Below are 25,203 nucleotides of genomic sequence, written 5' to 3'. Positions count from 1 at the left end.
TTTGTTTTTTTACTGTTACATACCGGGTGTTTTTCAAAACTGGCTCACCTTTATACCATTTATATTTTTTCAGAAAAAAAAAACGATATTGGTATGTTAGTATATGACATAAATCAGGACTGATTGACGTATTCAATTAGTTTCAGTCACTACCTGTTTTACCGGAAATTACTAAAATTTTTGATTTTTAAATGATGCCCGCGATATTTTTTTATTTCATTCGATGGCGAATGACGTTCTGAATAAAATGACCTATAATACCATGTGACCGAAAAAAAAACGGCGTCCAGTTGGCTTGGAAATGACGATTGATGATATTTCCCATATAATTTTACATACACGGTGTCCCAGAAATAAGTGCAAGTATTTTAAGGGGTGGTAGATCTCGATAAAAGAAACATATTTTCCCTTATCGTTTTTCAAATAAGTCCAAAATAACGGAGTTATTTTACTTTGAATATTTCACTTATGTACAAAAAATCCCATATCAAGCGGGTAATTTTCGACGAAAATTGCCCGCTAAAATCGAAAATTACCCGGTGAAAATTTCCCGCAGAATGTCTAAGTAACAATGACACATTTGTCACTTAGACGTAAATTATTTTTAATAGGTATTCTAAAAATGTCTCGATTTGGACACGATTCTTTAAGTGCAATTGAAGAAAAAGTTGCCGAAAGTAAGCCGAAAAACACTATAATTAATCACCAGTATGTATGGAAACAGTTTATGGACATTATAAAAGATAGAAACTACATTTTGGATGCGAACATCTCAATCTCGGCACCGGTCAATATTTTGACCGATTGGGCATATGAAAAGGAAAAACGGTCATTTTACGGTAAAAACCTTTGAATAAGAAGACTAAGGAAGGAGCATAATGCTATCCATGTATTCATGCATGGTGGGCGAAAAAGCATTCTAGGGTGGGGATCCTTGACAGTTCTGTTTGACGATTCATTTGACACATTTGAATTTGATTTGAAATTTTGTGGATTTGTCAGTCTTTAAGGAGCTTATTTTATATTATTTATTATTTATTCTACTACTGATAGTTGTATAAAGGTAGTAAATCTAGATGGAAATTGTGGCAGAACTTAAATTAGCAGTGACACTATCGCGATTTATCGAAAAAGACTCTAAAATAGTTGGTTGTGTAGCGTGCGGTAGATCTCGGCAAAAATTGAGTGAAATAATGGAACAACTTTTCGCTAGTAAGTGACTATATAATATACATACGTGTAGTAAACCGATCATTTATGAAATTCACTTAAGTTGACTAAATTATATATTTTTCTTGCATTCTAGCTTTTATTTATTACTTGTCAAAGATTAGATGTCAAAGAATTTAGATACGTTAATTTGACTTACCTGCTTCAGTAGCGTATCGGATGTTTATGTTAATAAATACTTCTATTTTTATTAGAGTTATATATTTTTATAACAATTTTAATTGTTATAAACTACCAACATTTATTCGCAACGTAAAATAAAACAACAAATTATTGAGTCTACCCCACGTCTACCCTACATCATAGTTTTACGTTTTTTAAATAAAATTAGAACGACACTGATAAACCGGAATTTAGGTTCCTTAAGAAGGTAAAAACTATTTGGAATGTAACAGTCAAGCTATTAATGGAAAAATACCAAAAAGAATGTAATAAATATTATAAGTTCTGTTTCATTTTATTGCTTCTTTTTTAAATAGATTTTTTTAATATGTTCAAATAAATATTTTTAAAAAATCTATGAATTTTCACTTGTATTTTCATGTTTTTATTCGGGAAATATTCTACCGAATTACACTCGTGCATCAAAATTAACCTGATAATTTTTCATTTAAGCATGTTGTCAATGAAAAACAGCATTCATTTATATTCATATTTTGGAAGAGCCCTCCTCCTTCGGAGTCGGGCTCTTATGGCAAAATATGAATATAAACTCATGCAGTTTTTAGACAACATGCTTTCATGAAAAATTATCGGTAATTTTGATGCACTTGGGTAATTACTTCCGAAAATTTCCAAAAAAAAATATTTTTTGCTAAAATTTTGAGAACCACTGGATCTTTTCTGGATTTTCTTTCTTGTAAATTTAATCTAATACCTATGTTGCCATATTATCAAGAAATTATGTTTTTAAACTAAATATTAAAAAAAATTATTCCAAAAAATTTTGAATTTTCAAAAAAATGTTTTCGCGAAAAAAACCGCAGGCGTGTTTCTGGGGCTCAACTATACTACCAGTTAAAATACTTGCACTTATTTCTGGGATACCCTGTATAAAATGACTGCGATCTTTATTTCATAGGCATCGCTGACGCCATTTTTATTATCTATATCATACGTTATAACATATAACATCGCTTAAAAAAAGTATTTTAAATTTCAATCTAGGGTGTGCCAGTTACAGTACGTCTGTCCGTTCTGTAGCTACGGGGTATCCGTGAGAGGGGAAACGATATTCTCTCGATGTTTTTCGTAAAAAATTAGACGACGCGTCACATCAATAAAAATTCGACAAATTTGCAAGTAGCCAATAAAATGAGTGGGCGGAGCGATTTGGGGTGACGTACTCGTCAAGTCGACGTATAAAATATATTGCTGTTTATTTAAATGTTTTTGTCCGCATTCCTTTCACAGACACTTTATAACAAATATCAGAAGTTGACATATGATATGTCATTCAGAATGTAATTTTCTATGAAATAAAGTAAAAAATATCAAGGGTACTATTTAAAAATCAAAAGTTGTAGACACTTTTGGTGAAACAGGAAGTTACCGAAAATAATATAACACGTCAATCAATCCTAATTTATCTTATATACTAACATACTGGATCTTGTTATTTTTATCTAAAAATAAAATAATGAGTTATAGGGGTGAGCCACACCACAAAATATTTGTTGTCTTTTAACAATGGCTCTAAAACTAGCTTTCAAATAATGATTTATTAGAAAAAATATTGCTTTTATGCTTTTCATTAATAATTTTTGTAACTTCATAAAGTTAAAACAAGCCACAAAAATGAAATTGAAAAGAACTGTAGATTATAAATTATAGAATAGAAATTATAAAAACTATAAAAATAAAAAGAAAAGATACAAGTGCTCAGACTATTGAATTAAGTTTTTGAAAACATAAAAAATACTCCACTGTAATCGGTTATTTAAAAAAAATATACAAGGTGGTCCGAATTGTATTTGGGAAACTTCGGCAGCATATTCTGCAGATAAGAGTAAGTAAAAAAAGTTCGTATAAATGTATTTCTTAAAATGCTTCGCTTCGGTGTGTAGAAGTTTCATTTTTATTTCGTTTTTTTCCAAATATTTTCTGATATTTGGATAGACTAACGTCGATGTTTGGGAAGAAAATTTGTGTCTGCGTGATTTTTCACAAGAGAAATTTGGGGGGGGGGGGGTTCGATGTGAATATGACTCCTACTTGTAGAGCGCGCCACCTACATGGTTTTAACTAATTCGAAGTGTAATAACTTTTCGTCCGTATCTGTATAAAACTAACGAATGAAAAAATATTTCATTTCTGTATTATTTTACGTAAAAAATGTCTCTTGGTAAAAATCGCTACGATGAACCGTTTTCAAGATATTTGGAATGAAAATAGTCAATACATGTCATAATTAACAATAAATAAATAAATAATAAAATAGAAAACACATTTCTTGCAGTATAGGTATATAATAAAATTATATAAGAATTCTTGCCACTTAACTGCTGATATAGAAATTTAATTCTACGCTCTGTTTGTCATAATGTGGATCAACCTGCTCTCACTACCGGTTTCGGAGCCCTACTCCATCATCAGGTGAGCTTGGGCAGATCCACAAAATGACAACCACAGCGCAGAGATAGTTAATTCCGGCTTGTCGGAAAGTGTCGCTTAGATATTAAGTCCCGAACGGGAGATAGCGGCCACCGTACGGGAGATAGTCGTACCACCGAGGCAAAACTATCCATAGTTGAAAGATGGTAAAAGGCTTTTTTTCAGGCAAGCCAAATTATAAAATAGACAACAAATTTCTTGCAGTATAGGTATATAATAAAATTATATAAGGATTCTTGCCACTTGTATATATAAGAAGTTAAGTGGCAAGAATCCTTATATAATTTTATTAAATACATAATGTTGACTAGATGCTTCTTTAACTGAAATGATAAATTTGGTACTTTTTATGTTTTTAAACTAATCATATTAAGTTTTTCTAGAAGAAAATACGATAAAACAGTTTCTGTTGAATCTTTGGCACAAAAACATTTTGAAATTTATTATTTCAGACTAATAACTATCCAGTCAACATGATGTATAATTTTTGTGAATTATGACATGTATTGACTATTTCGATTCCAAATATCTTGAGAACCGTTATTCGTAGCGATTTTTGCCAAGAGACCTTTTTTGTGTAGAAAATAACGCAAATAGGTATAAGTTTTTTCACTTAATAGTGTAATATGGGCACGGACGAAAAGTTATTACTCTTCAAAACAGCTAATTTTTTCTTGCTAGCGAATTTTTCATGTTAAACACAAATTTTAATCCAAATATAGTTAGTTAGAGTTAGCTCAAAAATTATTTCGAAAAATTCGAAATAAAAATGAAACTTCTACACCCTGTATCTCCGAAACGAAGCATTTTAAGCATTTATAGGTACTTAATATTTAAGCATTTATACCTACAAACTTTTTAACTTATTGTTATCTGCACAATATTAAAGAAAGTTTCCCGAATACAACTCGGACCACCCAGTATATAATTTTATTAATTATTATTAATTAAAGTAATTTTCCATTAATATTACCTATTCTAGTATGTACCTGTTTTTCTGTATTTTCTTCATTATTGTCCAAAGAACAGTCTTTATTCTTCAGTTCAGCGTAAAAAGAACGTTTCTTGTAAGGTCTCATTTCGTCTTTTTCCTTTTTTTGAATCGGAACTTCAGTTTCGCAAATATGTTTGACCGAATGTTTATTCTTTCTGTATTTTTTCCTCGGTCTCAACTTAGCTTTGTAATTCTGATCACCTATTAAAAAAAGAAAAGAGAATTACTTACGCCAATTTTTTGTATAAATGAAATCGCGAGCTATGTTTTCACCTTCTTCTATACTGCACTCATTAAGCGATTTATTTCTTTCCGTTTCAGATTTTTCAAATTGTTTTGAATAGTTTTTTCTAATCTCTACATCGTTATACATTAGAGCTGGGGTATTTTTGTCCCTCCATGTCAAGTACCTCTGAACTGGATGAGGATAGTTCGGCCACCACTGTTTAATAGAGATGTCATCTGACATTGCGATAGTTTTATATAATAAATAAACTTAAAATCTTATCATGCTTGCCAACGTCTTGGAACAAAATCTGTTAAAGGACTAACAACTAACTGGAACTAACAGCGCACTCAGCACAACCAAAGCACAGCATACTTGCAACTCGTAATTGATTTTTATTGCCAGAGATTAATAATGTGCTGAATATTTAAAACTCAAACTATTTTCTTCAAAATATTACGGTTTCATTTTTTGACATTCAATACCTTACTCTGAATGTTAATAATAATTAATAAAATATTTTGATGATATATTGTGGCTTGTTAATACTGGGTGTTTTTTAAAAGTTGCTCACCCCTATACCTTTTTATTTTTGCAAATAAAAAAAATGAGACTTGAGCATTTTAGTTTATGACATAAAGCAGGATTGATTAAAGTGTTCATTTAGCTTCGGCCACAGTTTAATTTTAAAAATTCATATTCGATATTCGTTCATTCGTTTTGGCACTTCCTCTTTCACTGGAAATGACTACAACTTTTGATTCTCGATTTTTTTTTACTTTTTTTACTTTATTCGTTAGAAAATGACATTCTGAATGGAATTATATATCATATATCAAATTTTCATATTTTCGGTTAAAAATAGTTATTTAAATTTCAATCTAGAGTGTCATGGCTCGGTTCGTAACAAAAAGTTGACTCGGAACGGCAAATATGCGTTGCCAAACTATTCGTAAAAAACGCTTTTTCCAAATATGCTAATGAGCTTTGGACATCTTGAAATCAACCAGGGAAAGTCACGAAAACATTAGACGATCAAATCTATTTTCCAAGACTCCTTGATTAAAAATGAGTGGTTTTATCACAGCCATGGCCCTCTAGATTCAAATTTAAAGTACATACTATTCTTTTAGGCGAAGATGTCAAAAATTGACATATGCCATGTCATTCATTTTCTATCGATTAAAGTACAAAATTATCGTAGATCGTACCATTTAAAAATCAAAAGTTGTAGTCATTTCAAGTGAAGCATATTAATATAATATACCGGATGCGTCTCAAAAGTGGCTCACCCCCATAACTTTTTTATTTTTTTAGATAAAACAACGAGATTTGGTATGTTAGTATATGACATAAATTAAGATTGATTGACATATTCAATTGTTTTCGGTAACTTCCGGTTTCACCGGAAATTACCACAACTTTTAATTTTTAAATAGCATCCTCGGATTTTTTTTTACTTTATTCGATAGAAAATGACACTCTGAATAGAATGACATATCATATGTAAACTTTTGACATTTTCGCATATGGTTTATATGAAATTATAACATGTGGTTCATAACGACAATTTGACTGGAAATATCAAATTATTCGTAAAAAATGCATTTTCCAAATATGCTAATGAGTCACCCTCGTTCCATTTGAAAAAATTGAGATATGATTAAAAATACGATTTGGGCATTTTCTAACTGGCCAGGACAAGACACTAAAAACATTAGACGATCAAATCTATTTTTCCAAGGCTCCTTGATTAAAAATTAGTGTTTTTAACATAGTCATATGGCACTCTAGAGAGGATGTCAAAAGTTGACATAAGATATGTCATGCTATTCAGAGTATCATTTTCTGTCGAATAAAGTAAAAAAATACCGAGGGTGCCATTTAAAAATAAAAAAAATTCTAATCATTTCCGGTGAAACCGGAAGTGACCAAAAACAATTGAATATATCAATCAATCCTAATTTATGTCACAACACATACATACCAAATCTCGTTGTTTTATCTGAAAAAATAAAAAAGTTATAGGGGCTGAGCCACTTTTGAGATGCACCCGGTATATTATATTACTAAATTATTATTACGGGATGAAGATCAATTCTTCCAAAACTAAAGTCATGGTATTTGGAAACCAAAATGCACCAATTCCTATTAAAATAAATGGCAATACCTTAGAACAGGTCTACAAGTTCAAATATTTGGGGTCCTGGATAGTTAACACCTTGAACAACGATGTGGAAATAAAAACTAGAATAGAACAAGCGAGAAATGCATTTTTGAAAATGAAGAACGTCTTCCAGAACCCCAGATTGGACCTTGAGTTGAGAACTAGGCTCGTTAAGTGTTATGTTTGGTCAATCCTATTATACCGAGCAGAAACATGGATACTGAAAGTTCAAGAGATGAATCACCTCGAATCGTTCGAAACATGGATATATCGAAGAATGCTTAAAATTCCATGGACAGCCCATATCACAAATACCGAAGTCTACAACAGGATAGGCAGAGAAAGAGAATTGCTCAAAGACATCATACTTAGGGCATATATTGAGAAATGAAAAATACCACGTCTTACAATTGATAGTTAAGGGTAAGATTGAAGGAAAGAGAGGTCTCGGCAGGAAGAAACTATCTTGGTTGAGAAACATCAGAAACTGGACTCACCTAACTTTTGAAGAACTCATAAGGAAAGCCGAGAATCATGAAGATTTTGCCAATGTGATCGCCAACCTCCAAGAAAGAGACGGCACGTAAAGAAGAAGAAATTATTATTACTGGTTATAATTCAATCGTTATTCCTTGGGCGAGACTTGTTACTTCTTGACTTGGGTAATTATTTTGCAGTTTCTTAAGAAACTCCTGCTTATGAAAGAAACTTACTTGTGCTACTACAATGATGAATAATATGATGTCGCGGTTTCTTCCCTAAAGAATCTGGAGAATATAATAACAAAAATTCAATTTAAGACATCATGCTTTTTTTTGTTACCACCATAGTGGTAACACAAGTAAGCATGTACAGGGTGGGTCAAATTCGAGGCTTTTAAATGGAAACACCCTTTTCTATAGGAGATAGGCGAAAACTAATATCGGTGTTTGGAGCTCAATTTTCATCAAAAACATGATGGTGAAAACCGTATATCAATATCTGTTACCGTTTCGGAGTTACGGGGTGTTTTTCAAAAATGTGCATTTTTAACAAATCGCTGTAACTTTTTTGCTATCGAAAATTTTGTATTTCTATGAAAACATTTCCAAAGCACCTTTTTACGTAGAATTTAATGGTTTAAGTATATTTTTTTTAAAATTAATAATTTAAGTGTTATCAACAGAAAATTTGATTTTTTATTTGGGACACCCCCTATATTTTTAATTAACTGAAATAAATTTAAAATTACCTTTCCAAAAATATAGCACACTTGATATTTTGTTATAATCCCCTTCGAAATACAGAATTTTTAAAAGTTCGCCACTTTTAACTGGCAGGCTTTGGACCCCTTATTGATGATATGCCCTTAATGGAACTCGAAAACATATTTTTCCAGCAAGGCGACGGATGCACCGCCTCTGAACGCTGAAGTTATCAGCAAATTTTTGCAGCCAATTTCAAGAATAATTGAAGAGCTAACCAAGATCCCAGCCGGTGGCCGTCGAGGCCGCCTGACTTAGTGCCATGGATCTAATCCTATGGATATATTTGCGGGAGAATAAAGGTTCCTTATTCTTGCGTATCATCTAGACAAGAATTAGAAATACTTAGCAGTTATGCGAGGGTATCTTTCACCCCCACTGAGTTAATGAATTCCGCGAGAAATGTTCAAAAACTGCCCGGTCTGTCCATAACAGAAGACTGTTGATAAGTCAAACACCTGTAGCAAAATCTCATGTCTTGGTTTGCTATTTATTTTTATTGTTATTAGATATAGTTTAAATGTGTTGATGTTGGTTAAAATTGTTTTAAAATGTTATAAATTGTTATAGAATTCTGCGTCTCTCATAGCAAATATTATTTTCGTTTTAATTGATGCTCACAGCTAGATTTTTTTTGCGTTACAGCCGGTGCCGTTCAAAGCCTACTTATTTAAAGGGGGCGAATTTTTATATACTCTATATCTCGAAGAGGAATCGAGCAAAATATCAAGTGTGTTATATTTTTGGAAAGGTAATTTTAAATTCTTTTCAATAAACTAAAAATATATAGGGTGTCCCATATAAAAAATCAAATTTTCTGTTGATAATTCTTAAAGTATTAATTTTAAAAAAATTAAACCTAAACCATTAAATTCTAGGTAAAAAGGTGCTTTGGAAATGTTTTCATATAAATACAAAGTTTTCCATAGCAAAAAAGTTACAGCGATTTGTTAGAAATGCATATTTTTGAAAAACACCCCGTAACTCCGAAACGGTAACAGATATAAAATTGAGCTCCAGACACCGACATTAGTTTTTGTCTATTTCCTATAGAAAAGGGTGTTTCCATTTAAAAGCGTCGAATTTGACCCACCCTGTACAAGTAGTTACTTAAAAAATCTCAAAATACCAGAAAACCGTACAGTAAATAATTATTCTAAGTTGACAAAAACTACAAGAATATGTACATGTACAATCACAGACAACTTGTCGATTATAAAGACAATTACACTGCAAGTAAACTTATAGAGTCAATTCTGTTAGTTTATAAATTAGCTAGCAATCTTGTTATTTTGATTTTAATTAAAACTCAAAATCATAAATGGTTATTATTCAAACTAACTAAAATAATTGGTTAATATTAAAAATAGCATATAAAATTCTGACATTAACCAAAATTACTATACAGGGTGTCCCAGAAATAAGTGCAGATATTTTAAGTGGTACTATATTTCGGCCCCAGAAAGACGCCTATATAAGTTTTTTTTTGCGAAAAAAAATGGCTGAAAATTTTATATTTTTCTTGACATTTTCCGGCAAATTTTAAAAAACTTTTTAGTGCCACTTGCTTATTCACTTGAGGCGTCGAATCAGTGCCTTCTATTAAAAGATCAGCCTACGGGCGAGATTTATGACGTCACGCTAGTTAGATATAACGGATTAATAAATATGTTGTAGAATACATGGAAAACATAATCATTCCTCAGACTTTTGGTTTGTATTTTAAAAATGATATAGTTTACATGAAATATACATAATATACAGTTAATAACTACAACATATATACCTATTTATAGTAATAAATACTTTGGCAAATAAACTATAAACCATACAAATGCAGCAAATGTTTTACAATATACAAATAATGTATAGGTACATAAGATATTGGGTAAAATGAAATATATTTTCAATTTTAGGGTTTGAAAATCGATCTAATTTAACAAAAAACATTCAATATCTACTAATAGTGATGTATTATTATTTGCATTCACAAAATTTATATGTATATTTTGCAAGTATCAATGTTCGAAAAATTATATTTACAAATAATACAATATTATCTAAAAAAAGGCGTCAGCGATGGCTATGAAATGAAGATCGCTGGCATTTTATATATAAAATTATTCTAAACTTTTTGATTTTCTTGGGATTTTTAGGTGCGGGAAAAACGCTGATTTAAGTTTTCATTTGGGTTTTCATTATTTTTATTTGGTTTAAAATAACGTTTCGGCTAATTATAGCCTTCATCAGTGTTGTGTCATATGAGAAAAATAGTGTCGAATATAATCCAAAAAATTACATATATAATATAATTCACACCTCATAATGTTTACTGGAATTAATAAACTAATATAAACTTATCAAAAGATGACCACATATTTTTTAAAATTATTATTCTTAACACTAAAATTATCTACATTGACTATGGAGTACGCAGTAAACATTATGTGCGTGGTGTGAATATTTTATATGTAATTTTTTGGATTATATTCGACACTATTTTTTTCATATGACACAACACTGATGAAGGCTATAATGTTAGCCGAAACGTTTTTTTTTTAAACCAAATAAAATAATGAAAACCAAATGAAAATTTAATCAGCGTTTTTCCCGAACCTAAATCCCAAGAAAATCAAAAAAAATTTAGAATATTTAGCAACAAGGTTCAAGAATATCAAATTTTCCAAGATTGTAAAAATTCTAGTTAATTATTTTTATGTGTACAGTTATTTAGGGAATGTCATCGATGTTCATTTCCAAGCCAACTAGACGCCGATTTTTTTCGATGATACGGTATAATTCTTACGTAAAATGTAAATAACTTTAGACCAATTAAAACAAAGAAATATGAATTTCTTAGTATTTTTAGTAACACCTTTATTCTTAAAACTTAATTTTGTATTATGCAAATATACCAATTTTATTGTTATTTTATTCATATTGTATTCAGCCATCACTTAAATATTTGATATTAATTTGGTATTATAAATAATCAACACTATTAATTAAAAATTACTGAACAAATATATGTTATGCTTGACATACATTATATATTATCAAACAAAAATACATTCTTCTTTTAAACTGTATCAGTCTTGTCTTTACAAAAATCTTTTTTAAAATTTAAACTCAAAATAATAATCTTTTTCATCATCTTTAATACACATATTCTTTATTTTTCCCTATATCATAATACCTACTTACGTGTTTGAATCTATCGAAGCTGAACCAACATACCAACAACACTTGGAGTGGAGATTCCACAATATGAATAAAATAAACATAATTGTCCAGTTTTCATTAATACCATCATGGGAGAATATTATTTTTAAATCTATTAAAGATATTTTCAATAGAATTCTCTTGATTTATAACCCGTACCCACTTTTCTTGCTCTTCCGGATACTTTAGGCTGCCTAGTATAACTATCTATCCACCAGACCAGGAACACAACAAAGATGAGGCATAGCACCAAAAACACACTCCACTTAAGCTTTATTGATGAATTGTTAGAGTCTTAAAAAACACACACAAAAATCACGATAAGTAAAAAATGTATGGGTACTTTTAGGTTAAATCACTTACACAACGTGTAATTTTTCAATTTTTCTATTTTTTTATGCGAAACCGAGAATGACCATATATCTGGTAGTAGTTTATGTCACTTAAACACCAAAATAATTAGTTTTTTGCACTACAATAATAAATAATACCAAAAATCAAAGAGTTAAAACCAAAAATCAACCGACAAAATATGAAACGGAATCTAACCCAATATCTAAGTATGTACAGCTGATGAAGTAAACAAAAGTCCGCCCCAAGGCTGATCTTTTAATAGAAGGCACTGGTCGAATAAGCTGAAAGCCCTAGTGAAAACCCTTAATAGCAGGTTATCGCCAGCGGTTCTCAAAATGTGGTTCAATTTATTTTAAAAATGTTAAAGAGAAAAGATGTTACTTTTGACCAGATCTGGCTACCCCTTAAAATATCTGCACTTGTTTCTGGGACACCCTGTATAGTTTGCAAACTAACCATCTAGTTTGTAAACGATTGTTAGTACCCGCCATTTTGCAAAAATAGACGGATTCTTTCAAAATATCAGCACTTTCAATTAGTTACAATAATAAGCAAGTTCAGTAATATCTTATTCAAAATACATATTGTAATATTTAGATTTTTTTCACATAAGCCATGATACGTATTTTGTGAGTACATAACTGAGAGTACATAATGAGATAATGGACCACATACATCCGCATATAATCTTATCATTGCGGTTATTTAGTTTTTTTACGTTTAATTATTTTTAATCATCTTCGGTTATAACAATAAGTCAGTCGTTCTGAATAATAAGATTATTTCTAACGTTACAAAGTAGTTCAGTCAAACTAGATAAGTTCAGTTGACTTAGATTAGGGTTTCCGTTTTTGGAAATCCCGGACAAGTCAGTTCTAAAATTCTGACAAAATTCGGACTTCGTCGAAAAATAAATTATAGATTTATTTAGGTATGTTTGTAAAGTTTCTCTGGCACTAATTTACAAATAAATTGAATTTTGTGTCGTTTGGATGTCGTCTGGCGATATTCTCCACTGACTCGTTGGACAGAAGAACAGACTTTACTTTAAAGGGGGAAAAATGATTTAACCTAATTAAAAAAACAAAGAATAAATATTTTATTTTTTAGAAAGTTCCGTATGGAATTTTGAACACTCTATATGATTAAAGATTACGATATTTATTATAAAGTAAGTACAAACTAACGAGTGGCGTGTCGCATAGGGGGCCAGGGGGGGCGAACGCCCCCTCCGCCCCTATGAGCTGAGCGCCTCTGGCGCCCTTTGGAGAAAAAATAGAAAAACTAAATTTAACGCAAAAAGAAACGGTGCCCTACCGTGCCCTTAACTCTTCAAGATAAAAAAATGACGTATATATTTCTCACATTTTATTTTTATTTTTTTAATGTTTACTTATATTTAATAATTTAAATCTCTAATGAAGTAGGCGTATACGTACGAAAGTTTTCATATGGGTGGGAAACTACGCTAACGCTAGACCATTGTCTATAAATAAAAATACAATGGCTAGACATAACGTTGCGCCGGTGCCGCCAAAGAAGAAGACGAAAGCAGTCGCGATGGAAATAAATTCGGGGAATCACCGACAGAAATATAATCGATTATAATGAAGTGCTGAATAAAATTAATATATTGTCCAATCACTTGCAAAAGGTTAATATTAACTTATGTACAGCTGCTCATATGATTACTGCGGTAACTAAAGATCTCAAATCATTAAGAAGTGAAAGATATTTTGAAAATTTTAAAAAACAAGCTACTATTTTGGCAAATAAATGCAATACGTTAACATCATTTTCCACAAAAAGACAAAGAAGAATAAAAAAAATCATGATGAAATACAGAATGATTACCTACATCAAAATTCTGAAGATAATTTCAAGATATCAGTGCTTTATGGTACTTTGGACATTTTAACTGGTACTCTAGAGAATCGGTTTGAAGACTTCCTTAATATATGCCAAAAAAAAATTAATTGTTTATTGGATATGGACATCAATGATGACAATTTAAAATGTCTTATACTGTACCAAGCGGATGTTAAACCTTTTTAGTTGACGAATATAAACATTTTTGCAGTTTATTAAAAGAAATTAATGCTGATGACAACAAACTTGCACCTGACTGACCTGACGAATATTTATCATTTTTAATTTCCAATGACCTAGAGTCTTCATATCCATCTTTATGTGCATTACTGAGGATTTTTTACACTATAGCCGATAGCCACCAACAATGCTGGTGCAGAACGATCTTTCAGTAGGTTAGGAAGAATTAATAATTACCAGAGGTGCACCAGCACACAAGATAGAACCAATTATTTATCACTTCTAAGTATTGAAGCAGACACAGCCCAGGATCTAAATATAGACGAAATAATTCATTCTTTTAAATCGGTTAAAACAAGACGCTTGCATCTTTGAAATAACTGTTTTTTATACTAACTTTTTTAATAAACAAATTTATAATTAAAAAAAAATAAAAGTTTTCATGTAGTCTTTTAAAAAAGAAGTTTGTAATTTATTTGATCCTTTATTGATCATTGCGCCCCTTAAGGTCTTCGCCCCCTCCGCCCTTTTATCCACGACACGCTACTGAAACTAACTATAAGTTAGTAAGTACCTAGTATAGTTTTGATTTTAGGTCATCTTATATTTTTAATATATATTTTAAAAAGGCTGAAAGATACATTTTTACATGTATTTATATCTATTGTAAGATTTTTTTCATGTTTACTTTCTTTATAAAGTAATAAACAATCTAAACAGCTAACAAAACCATAACTCGTGACAGGATAATTAAAATGTTTCAAAGTATTATATTATGAAATTATAAAAACACACTTATTCTTAGGACTATGTAAAGTGATTAAGAGAAATACAAAAATGCAATAATATACATTTCATTTAAAAAGATCATCCCGATCCACACATCTTTTTTTGATCCCCTTGTAGAGACTTAAAAAATCGACTTACTGCTGATTTTTAAGCGATTCAAATGGAATATTTTGGAGGGAGATATTTTATCTCCGAGGGTTATACCGGGTGCGTCACAAAAGTGGCTCATCCTTATAACTTTTTTATTTATTCAGATAAAAAACGAGATTTGGTGTGTTAGTATATGACATAAATTAGGATTGATTGACGTATTCAATTGTTTTTGGTCGCTTCCTGTTTCACCGGAAATGACTTCAACTTTTGATTTTTAAATGGCACCCTCGGAATTTTTTTAATTTATTAGATAGAAAATGATATTCTAAATAGAATGACATATCATACGTGAACTTTTGACATTCTTGCTTAATAAAAAATCGATTTGAAAATTCAATCTAGAGTGTCCTGGCTATGTTAAAACACTAATTCTTAATCAAGGAGCCCTGGAAAAAATAGATCTGATCGTCTAATGTTTTTAGTGTCTTGTCCTGACCAGTTAGAAAATGCTCAAATCGTATTTTTAATCATATCTCAATTTTTTCAAATGGAACAAGAGTGGCTCATTAGCATATTTGGAAAAAGCATTTTTTTACGAATAATTTGATACCACACACTTGGTATTTCGAGTCAAATTTTCGTTACGAACCGCAAGTTATAATTTCAAATAAACCATATGCCAAAATGTCAAAATTTGACATATAATATGTCATTCTATTCAGAGTATTATTTTCTATCGAATAAAGTAAAAAAATACTGAGGGTGCCATTTAAAAATCAAAAGTTGTAGTCATTTCCGGTGAAACAGGAAGTGACCGAAAACAATTGAATACGTCAATCAATCCTAATTTATGTCACACTCCAAATCTTGCTTTTTTAAGTAAAAAAATAAAAAAGTTATAGAGGTGAGCCACTTTTGAGACGCACCCGGTAGTATTATTTGAGATAGATGTAGCAGTTTAATTTGATTTTTTCGTGTTTAGTTGCTTTGATATTTGGCCCTTCGTTTAGGCTTCTTCTCTATCTATTTTTGACACGTAAAGTACCGCAGTAGTAGGTCAATACTAACCAACCAATTTTTTATAGACAGTAGACTTTGTTGTACGTGGAGATCATTTTCACGACTCACGACCACCTATCCAACTATATCCATAGTGTAGTGTGAACTTTATATTATGTTTAAGAAATATGGTAGTTTAGTTTTAGTAGAAAGACGATCTCATTGATTTGTTATTAGATCGAGACAGAAATAAAGAAATGGTTGTTTTAATTTCATTTGATATGACAATTGTAATATACAAGCTGACCACGCAGTTAGGCTACAGTGCTGCATTTCTCGATTCCATTTTTTTGTATTTAAATACATATGTTAACATATGATAAAAATGACATCATGACACCAGGGTGGCCGAGCGAGATCAGCATGCGCAACGACACTCTAGATGGCTCTGGCTTACCACCGACGGGAGAGGCCTGGGCAAGGCCGAGCGAACGCGCCTGCTCTGCGACAGTACGAGCGCACCAGAGTACCAGTAAATATTAAAAAATAGCACAAGCTGTACTGACGTAATAATAAAAGTGGTTTATCTGGTTGATTGTTTCATTTAAGGGTTAAAATAATCTAAAGTTATTATCAGAAGTGGGATGTGTCCAGATATTAAGCCAGTGTGCCCCAAAATTAGTGAAAAGTGAAGTTTTTGAACGTTAAGACATTATTGCGCAACATGGCGAAATGTGATAAATGTGCCAATTTCTGACTTGGACTATCAGAAGAATCATTTCTCCTGTGTACTAATGATCGTTAAAGGGCAAATAAACAATAAAACAATTTGTGAGTGCCTTCAAAATGAAAACATTGCAATGAAGAGAAGACATTGTTTCGTCGAAGTGTGCAGGAGCTTCAAATGAAAATGTTGTCACCCAATGCCTAGTCAAATTCTGAATATTCTAAAGGTACAGTACAGTCAGAGTACAGTGAAAAGAAATATTAATAACTTATTTGCTATCCAACAACGACAAATTGCTGACTTAGCGAAACAAACAAAGATGGCGATGATATCATCGTAGTATTTGAAGCCAACGCCTCACCTATCCGTAACCGTAGCAGATGTATCTAGTGCGCAAGCTTCATTTGGTTACACAACCTGTAAACGAGTAATCTACGAAACTACGATCAAGGCAACAGCGTATACGCAATTCACGAATGGCTGAAAGACTACGAAGTGTGACGAAATTCTTCGAAATACAACGAAGTTAAAGACCGAGTCAACGATAAGATGACGATTATTAAAGAAGCAAGACTATAAAAACATAGAGTAATCAATACTGTCGCCGAACGCCGGACGTTTTATGATGACCTCATCACCGCTTTTTCCGAGAGAGATGGCGAGAGCTCAGGCAACTGTTATTGCTGAGCACAGAAACCAAACTTGGATCACGGTGCTTCCCGCTGCTTGCCGCTGCAGAAGATAAACACAATCCATTCGAGAGTTGATCACATACCAGATGTGTTACGTCATGGATCAAGTTCCAGATTATTGGTTCCTCAGCATTTTCCGACGCGACGCACCGCCACCGATGTCGTCGATCCGGACAAGGCCATTGCAGAAGCTGAAGGACGATTGGAAAATAACCCGAATAAGCGAGCTCAGCACTTTTATGTCTAGCACAGTCAAACTGATTTGTTTACCTTCGAACAAAAGTTGAGTATTAAAAAGTTTTAATAATAATGAGTATATTATTAATCAAGCTATTTTTATTTTTTATTCGTTTATGGTTGGAGACCTGGACATGACCATGGAAGATTCTCAGCTGACAGGCATGGAATGCAGTTGCAGTTCATTCCTCAACGCCAGATATGCGCTGCGTCAGCAAGATCGGCGGCGGCGGACAAATGTGACCGCACATAAACAACTCCAACCATGGCCTTCCACAATATAAAAAAAAAATAAGTATCAGACCATTTGACTTACAGTCTTACAAACGATTTAATTTAGTTCTTACTGGTAATGTAAGAATTGGTAATTTAATACGACTACCCGAATAAGTTACCCGACAAAACTTATTTGAATTAACTTACAGTCTTTTGAACGATTGAATTTAATTATTTGTTCTCATTTAATAAGCTGTCATTTAAAAACTTAAATCAATACGAGAAGAATAATAATGCCATACTTAATTAGTTTTATATTTCAACGAAAATAGTGGCAGTCAGTTTCTTTCCTAGTTGTTAATACGCCAATATATTGCCAGAGTTTATTTCGACAATTTATACAGATTGTCCAATAGTACAATACCATAAGTTATGAAGTATATTGAAATCACTAAAATAATTTAAAGATACAATTGCAATAGTTTATTTCGGACAGTTAGAACCGAATACTAAAAATATTCTCACACTAGAACTCACTTTCTCTTTGTATTAAAAAAAAAGGAAGTAATATGTCTTCTTTTGACAGAAAACTTTATTCAAAACAAAAATCATTGACAACTTTACGCTTATTGACAAAATTATACAATTGTTACAGTAATTACATAATTTCAATCAAAAATAGCAAGAACTGCATTGAACTTACAAATACACTAAGGAATATCACCCCTTTAATCAGGGTTCAATTCTGGTTTCCTTCGACGTAACTAAGACTTGTTGTCTAATATGCCAAATAAAGATTATTATCAATAATTCAATCAATTTAAATATGATATTTAACATTAAGCAAAAATGTAAGATTAACATTATCGTTTGACATAAGTTTTGGATCTTTTTGACGCTACGCATGAACTAGAATTGTTTTGTGTTAAAGACATTTTAATTGATAAACAAAAAAAAATTATTTAGCTTTGGGTTCTCCCCTAAGTCCGTTACTTGCAGAAAGCTTTCTGTCTGAATTTACAGAAACACTTTTCAAAATTAGAACATTTTAATATTTTATTCTCTTGTATAAAAATGTAGATCCTCATAATTTTAAACATTCAATACAACATAAATTAGCAGCGTATAAATCAAAGGTTCATTGAACATTTGCTCTCGCACTAAGTCATGCTATTAGAACTAAAGAAGAAGAAACAATACAATAGATTTAATATAAACAATAAATAACATAATAATAAGAAATTAAATAATATAATAGTAAACCGTCTCAAACCATATCAAATTTACTTTTAAAAAGTAAAACAAAAAACCCTAAACACTATCAGGCAATTTATAAGTTAAACTGTTCAGAATGCAATATCAGCTATATAGGCCAGACCCGTAGAAATGTTGAAAGTAGATTCAAAGTTCAAAAAAAAAAAAGAACATCTTTTATATAAAAAAAATGTCTAAGATTTCGTCTATAAGATAACACACTAACATAACACTAAGAGCACACAAATATTGTTTTAGAGCACAAAGTGTTTTTTCTTATTTTGTGGTAAATCTTTCTTTATTTTAAGCTAAAGTTTTTCGACAAAATGCAACTCAACAGTCTTGTGTTAATATTCGGTGACGCAGAGCTCGGAGCTTATCAGTTCGAGATGCATTTTATAAGACAAAGCATTTTTTGTTGTTGTTTATTTTAGAGAGGCGCAAGCTACGCGAGTTATTATGTTTTCTTTTAAAGAATCATTGATTTAAAACAATTATAAAAAAAAAATATTATAAAACTTGTACCACCAGCAAAAACAAAATTGTTTTTATTTGTGGCTAGATAATCGACAGGCATTCCCTGAGAAAGCGATGTAAATTGCAATATTCATAATGTAATAGTATCCTGTAAACTTTGATAATAGTTGGTTCCACATATAACATGGCTAGCATGTTGTAGAATGTAAAGAATGGATAAAATGTTAAATGATATAGAACTAGTTTTCCAAAGTATAAGAGGCATTAACTGTTAGGAATGGGTTTGACTGACAAATTCATGATAAATTAAACTAAAATCAGAAAAAAAGAGTGCTTTTTACTCTTAAAAAAAAGAAATAGTGGCACTCCCGCTATAAATTAAAATAAATAATTGATTGTACTGCTAATATTCAAAATTTATTTGAGTAGATACACTATTCAAGGAGAATAATAAATAATAATAATAAAGTCTTCTATTATAGTGAAAATAGTAGTAGTCTTACGATAAGATAAAATTAAAAAAAAAATTAGAAAAAAAAGGTCATACCGCATGAACGATACCAGCTCCACAAGAAAGGACAACGAATCACAGTAGCTGCTCACGATCAGTTGAGGCCATGGTCATGAGAATAATTTAAAAAAAAAGGTGAGTGGCAATCCCACTATATTATCTTAAAAATTGTATTTTAGTTTGGCTTTGCCAACTTTAGGGTGGCGATTATGAAGGGTGGCAATCCCACCAGCAATAATAATAATTAGAATAAAGAGTGGCAGTCCCACCAATAATAATAATTTAAATGATTCTTAGTGACGATCTCACTATATACTGTTGGTTGTAACAAAAAGAATGATTTTATAGTGGCGTTCCCACTAGCAACTGCTAATAAGGGTGGCGATCCCACCAATGATTGTTTTATTCAAAGTATTAATTGTGAAGGTGGCAACTCTACCTTAGATGCTGAATAATAGAGGATAGTAGCAACCCTACTATGCCTAGAGACAGTGGCAACCCCAAATTAGATGCTGAAATATAGACAGAGTAGTGGTAGTACTAGCTACGATTAATAAAACGAAATAAAAAAAAATGTTTTCATTTCATAGTTTTTGATGATAAGAAATGAACATCGATACTGTTTTGGTGTTTTCTTAATTTCAGATTGGTGCGAGGACGCCCCACCTGCAGAATGGCCGTGTTAACATATGATAAAAATGACATCATGACACCAGGGTGGCCGAGCGAGATCAGCATGCGCAACGACACTCTAGATGGCTCTGGCTTACCACCGACGGGAGAGGCCTGGGCAAGGCCGAGCGAACGCGCCTGCTCTGCGACAGTACGAGCGCACCAGAGTACCAGTAAATATTAAAAAATAGCACAAGCTGTACTGACGTAATAATAAAAGTGGTTTATCTGGTTGATTGTTTCATTTAAGGGTTAAAATAATCTAAAGTTATTACATATTTATAACTTGCATATGATAATAAGGCAACAGAATGTATATTTTTTTTAATTTAATTCTTTCGTTGTAGTGAAAGTGATAAACGGTAATTTAAAAATAAAAATATGCATAGTCTGCATTATTATCATATACATATACCAATTTCAAATACATACCTAGAAAACTAACGAAATGACGACAATTGTTACATCAGAAATTACACAGTATGGTTTGGCAATACTTGGCAATGTCTGGCATTGTCACAGGAATTAGTGGTATTGCTGATATTAGTATGGAAATTAATTAAATTAATTGGCAGTACTTGACATTATTTGGCAATATCTAGCATTATTTGGCAATATCTTATCATTATTTGGCACTACTTGGCAATATTTCGGCATTAATTTGTCAATGATGTACAAAATTTTGACCGCTGTTACCCCCATTTAACAGTAAAAAAAAATCAACAAACCTCATGAGGTAAAATAATCAAGTTTATTATTTTATGTCCCAATTAAAATATAATAAAAGTAAATTTTAAAGAAATACAAACTAATAAAACAAATGAACTAAATTTCATTTAATATTGATGTTTTAAAAGCTTCATTCAGAACCTCGAAATTAGCGGAGTAAATTAGTGGTTTCAATTAGAGTTGAAGTTGTTGCTCTTATTTCAATGAATCTAATGCTTCATTCAGAACCTCGCAATTAGTGGAATAAATTAGTGGATTCAATTAGCGTAGAAGTTTGTTCACCTATTTTTAATGTAAGCATTCAGAACGTCATAATTAGTGGTAGTAATTTTCAATTAGTGGAAAAAGTTAACAAACTTTTGACTTTTCCACTAATTATACTTCAAAATTTGGGAGGAAAGTCATTTTGGCCTTTGATTATCCGTCAAGAAAAATATTGGTTAGAAATCAAAAGTTTATCGTTTTATAAGCTAAATATTATGCTTTCTCTATGGATACAACAGTCTACCGCAAGCTGTTGCTAGGATATTTTATTAATTTTAATTGTGTTCACAAAACATCCCCCTTTAGAACTTTTTCTTTAATGGCCATAAGCGGGAGTAAAAGACCAACCGCCCGAACAAACACTAGAGGCGCCACCGGTCATCAAATGGTGTAAAAATTGCGAAAATTTAATCATCTAATTTTGGCACAAGGGGTCGCGCTTAACTGTTTCAATTTTAATTCAATATTCATTGTTTTCAAACTATATTATTAGACTTTGTTGTATTTTGTGAATGTATAAATGTTTTCTTAGTATAAAGTTGCCATTAAAGTAATTTAAATTATATTACATACATATTTAAGATTCAAATATTATGACATATATGTCAGTTTCCGTCTAAAATGTCATCTTGATAAAAAGTTAGATGAGTTAGTTATATGAGTTAGTTATTGTCAAAAGTAGTTAAAATCATGTTAAAATATTAAAATTTACAAGTTATAATTAGATATTTTATATTATTTCAACAACAAACACATAATAGTACAGCGTAATGTTGATATGCAGGTCCAAAACAAAAAGTGCCGTTATATTTTTCAGTTTTCGTTGTCAGCCGAGGAAGTTTCAGTGATTTTAGTGTTGTCGGATATTTTTCTTTGTGAAATAGAAATATTGCGTTTGGATTGCAAAACTAAAAGTGGCAGTTTTTTTACAATGTAAGTAAACGCTTGTCCATTTTATATTTTACTTTTTTCATACCTACGACCCTTGTATATGAATTTTTAAAGTAGCTCAACCTAAGACGTTTATGGATGTAAAGCACCAGATGGCGGGGCGTATTTCACAGTCTTTTACTAGAGAAAAATATTTTTTGATCCTCTGAATTTTGAAGCGGCCAATAAAAAAAGAGAAAATAAAAATCGATAATTTTCGGACTGTGCCAATTGGTTACTAATCGACCAGATACTTTTTGTCTATTAGATATGCTAAAAAAGCTGGTAATTATACAATTCGACCATTGTAAATACCCGACAAATTCCGCAAGGCCGACGAGGTCGATGTTTTTCACTGATAAGAAAAAAAAATGTTTGTTTAGATAATTTTCGAGATATTCTTTCTTTCTGAATGCACATTTTAAAGTATTTTATATTCTTTGTCCGCTTGATCTATTAAAGATCGCGCACACTATACCTACACGGACCAGTACGGACCAGCACAGCACAAACCTGCATCCTGCATGACGTCGCACACTTTACCGCCACAGACCAGCAACATAAGCGAGAGTTTCGAAAAAAGTACAGTTGTCAAGGCTCAAACAGTACAGTTGTCAAAACTACTAGAGCGTGCAACATAGAAGTATTGAAAATGAGTAGTTCAGAGGAAGAAATTATTATTTTAGCCATGTTGTGTGAAGAAGAGGAGAAAGAGAAGGAAGCTAAGAAAAAAAGAAGATTTTGGGTTCACCCTATAAATCAAAAGAGAAAGCAATATGGCGAATTTCATCATTTTTCCAATATTTTCGAATGTCACAAATCAAATTTGATTATTTTTTTTTGCTATCGACTCCCATATTGCATCTTTTCTTTCTTGGTCTCTATATATAAAATGCTTGGCTCGTATCGCACAGCTCTGGATACTTTTGTACCAGTAAAATAAGCGTTTCTTCATTCATATTTAAAACGATTTAAAGGTTCGAACAAAAATAAACGAAATCCAACCTACATCATGCGACTTGAGCCAGCTAGCGTACTCGAATTACTGACGAACCCTTCAATATTTGCATGTTTGTGGAGGTGTGCTGGTTCGCCGGTGCGCACATTAGGTCGGACCAGCACGACCAGGCATAAATATTGCCATATTTGTCCCTGACCGACACGACCTGTTTTGACGGTCGTGGCTCGTGGTGGTACGTGCTGGTACTGGTCTAGTGTGCTCTACTCTATTAAATAACACGGCCACCTTCACCAGTAGATTTTACTGGTCTGGTCCGTGCCGGTCCGTGTAGGTATAAAAGATCGCGCACACTATACCTGCACGGACCGGCACGGACCAGACCAGTAAAATATACCGGTGAAGGTGACCGTGTTATTTAATAGAGTAGAGCACACTAGACCAGTACCAGCACGTACCGCCACAAGCCACGACCGTCAAAACAGGTCATCTCCACAAACATGCAAATATTGAAGGGTTTGTCAGTATTTCGAGTACGCTAGCTGGCTCAAGTCGCATGATGTAGGTTAGATTTCGTTTATTTTTGTTCGAACCTTTAAATCGTTTTAAATATGAATGAAGAAAAGCTTATTTTACTGGTACAAAAGTATCCAGAGCTGTGCGATACGAGCCAAGCATTTTATATATAGAGACCAAGAAAGAAAAGATGCAATATGGGAGTCGATAGCAAAAAAAAATAATTAAATTTGATTTGTGACATTCGAAAATATTGGAAAAACTTTTCTTCGAATCTTTTTAATTCAGGAAACAAATAATGAAATTCGCCATATTGCTTTCTCTTTTGATTTATAGGGTGAACCCAAAATCTTCTTTTTTTCTTAGCTTCCTTCTCTTCCTCCTCTTCTTCACACAACATGGCTAAAATAATAATTTCTTCCTCTGAACTACTCATTTTCAATACTTCTATGTTGCACGCTCTAGTAGTTGAGCTTTGACAACTGTACTTTTTTCGAAACTCTCGCTTATGTTGCTGGTCTGTGGCGGTAAAGTGTGCGACGTCATGCAGGATGCAGGTTTGTGCTGTGCTGGTCCGTACTGGTCCGTGTAGGTATAGTGTGCGCGATCTTTAATGTGCGCGATCTTTTATACTGGTCGCACGTATCCAAGTTTTATTTCTTGTAGTTATAAAATATTTTCTTGTTTCTTTGTAGTTGTAATGTAAAATTAGTTTAATTTATTAAGTTTGATTATAATGTTTAGTGTAAACTACCAGAAGAAATTTAGTAGTGTTTTTATATTTTATTTTGAAGTTAAGTAGTAGGCGAAGGGGTAATTTGGTTAATTTTTCTTTATGTTTGATTAGGTAATTAATAAGTTTGATAATTTGTTTAGTGTAGAATACAAGAAGTAGTTTGTGTAGTGTTCTTGTAAGAGATTATATTCATTTATTTTGTAGTTGAGTAGCAGGTGAAGGTATTTGGGTATTTTTCTCTTTTTGTTTTTCTTCTAATAATTATTGTAGTAGTTCTTTTAAATATTGTGATAGATACATTATA

At 31.8% G+C, this 25,203-nt stretch overlaps 1 protein-coding gene and 1 long non-coding RNA gene across 2 annotated transcripts in view; one reads left to right on the top strand and one right to left on the bottom strand.

Moving 5' to 3' along the window:
- LOC115879069 overlaps positions 1-5,306 on the bottom strand; it is a 39,627-nt gene extending 34,321 nt beyond the window's left edge. The window contains exons 1-2 of the mRNA XM_030895713.1: positions 5,111-5,306; positions 4,833-5,038 (exon numbers count right to left, since the gene is read on the bottom strand). Coding sequence (XP_030751573.1) covers positions 4,833-5,038; positions 5,111-5,306 — 402 coding nt within the window. The remainder of the gene's footprint in view (positions 1-4,832; positions 5,039-5,110) is intronic.
- A 14,401-nt stretch (positions 5,307-19,707) lies between these two features.
- Positions 19,708-20,997, top strand: LOC115879350. Its single transcript, XR_004049698.1, has 2 exons — positions 19,708-20,229; positions 20,740-20,997. It is a non-coding gene; the product is annotated as an uncharacterized LOC115879350 (long non-coding RNA).
- The last annotated feature ends 4,206 nt before the right edge of the window (positions 20,998-25,203 follow it).

Source organism: Sitophilus oryzae, unplaced genomic scaffold (assembly GCF_002938485.1).
Source record: "Sitophilus oryzae breed Bouriz unplaced genomic scaffold, Soryzae_2.0 scaffold_1576_pilon_pilon, whole genome shotgun sequence".
Classification (NCBI taxonomy): Eukaryota; Metazoa; Arthropoda; class Insecta; order Coleoptera; family Curculionidae; genus Sitophilus; species Sitophilus oryzae.
The sequence above is the reverse complement of the archived record's forward strand: the minus strand, read 5'-3'. Positions and strand labels throughout refer to the sequence as shown.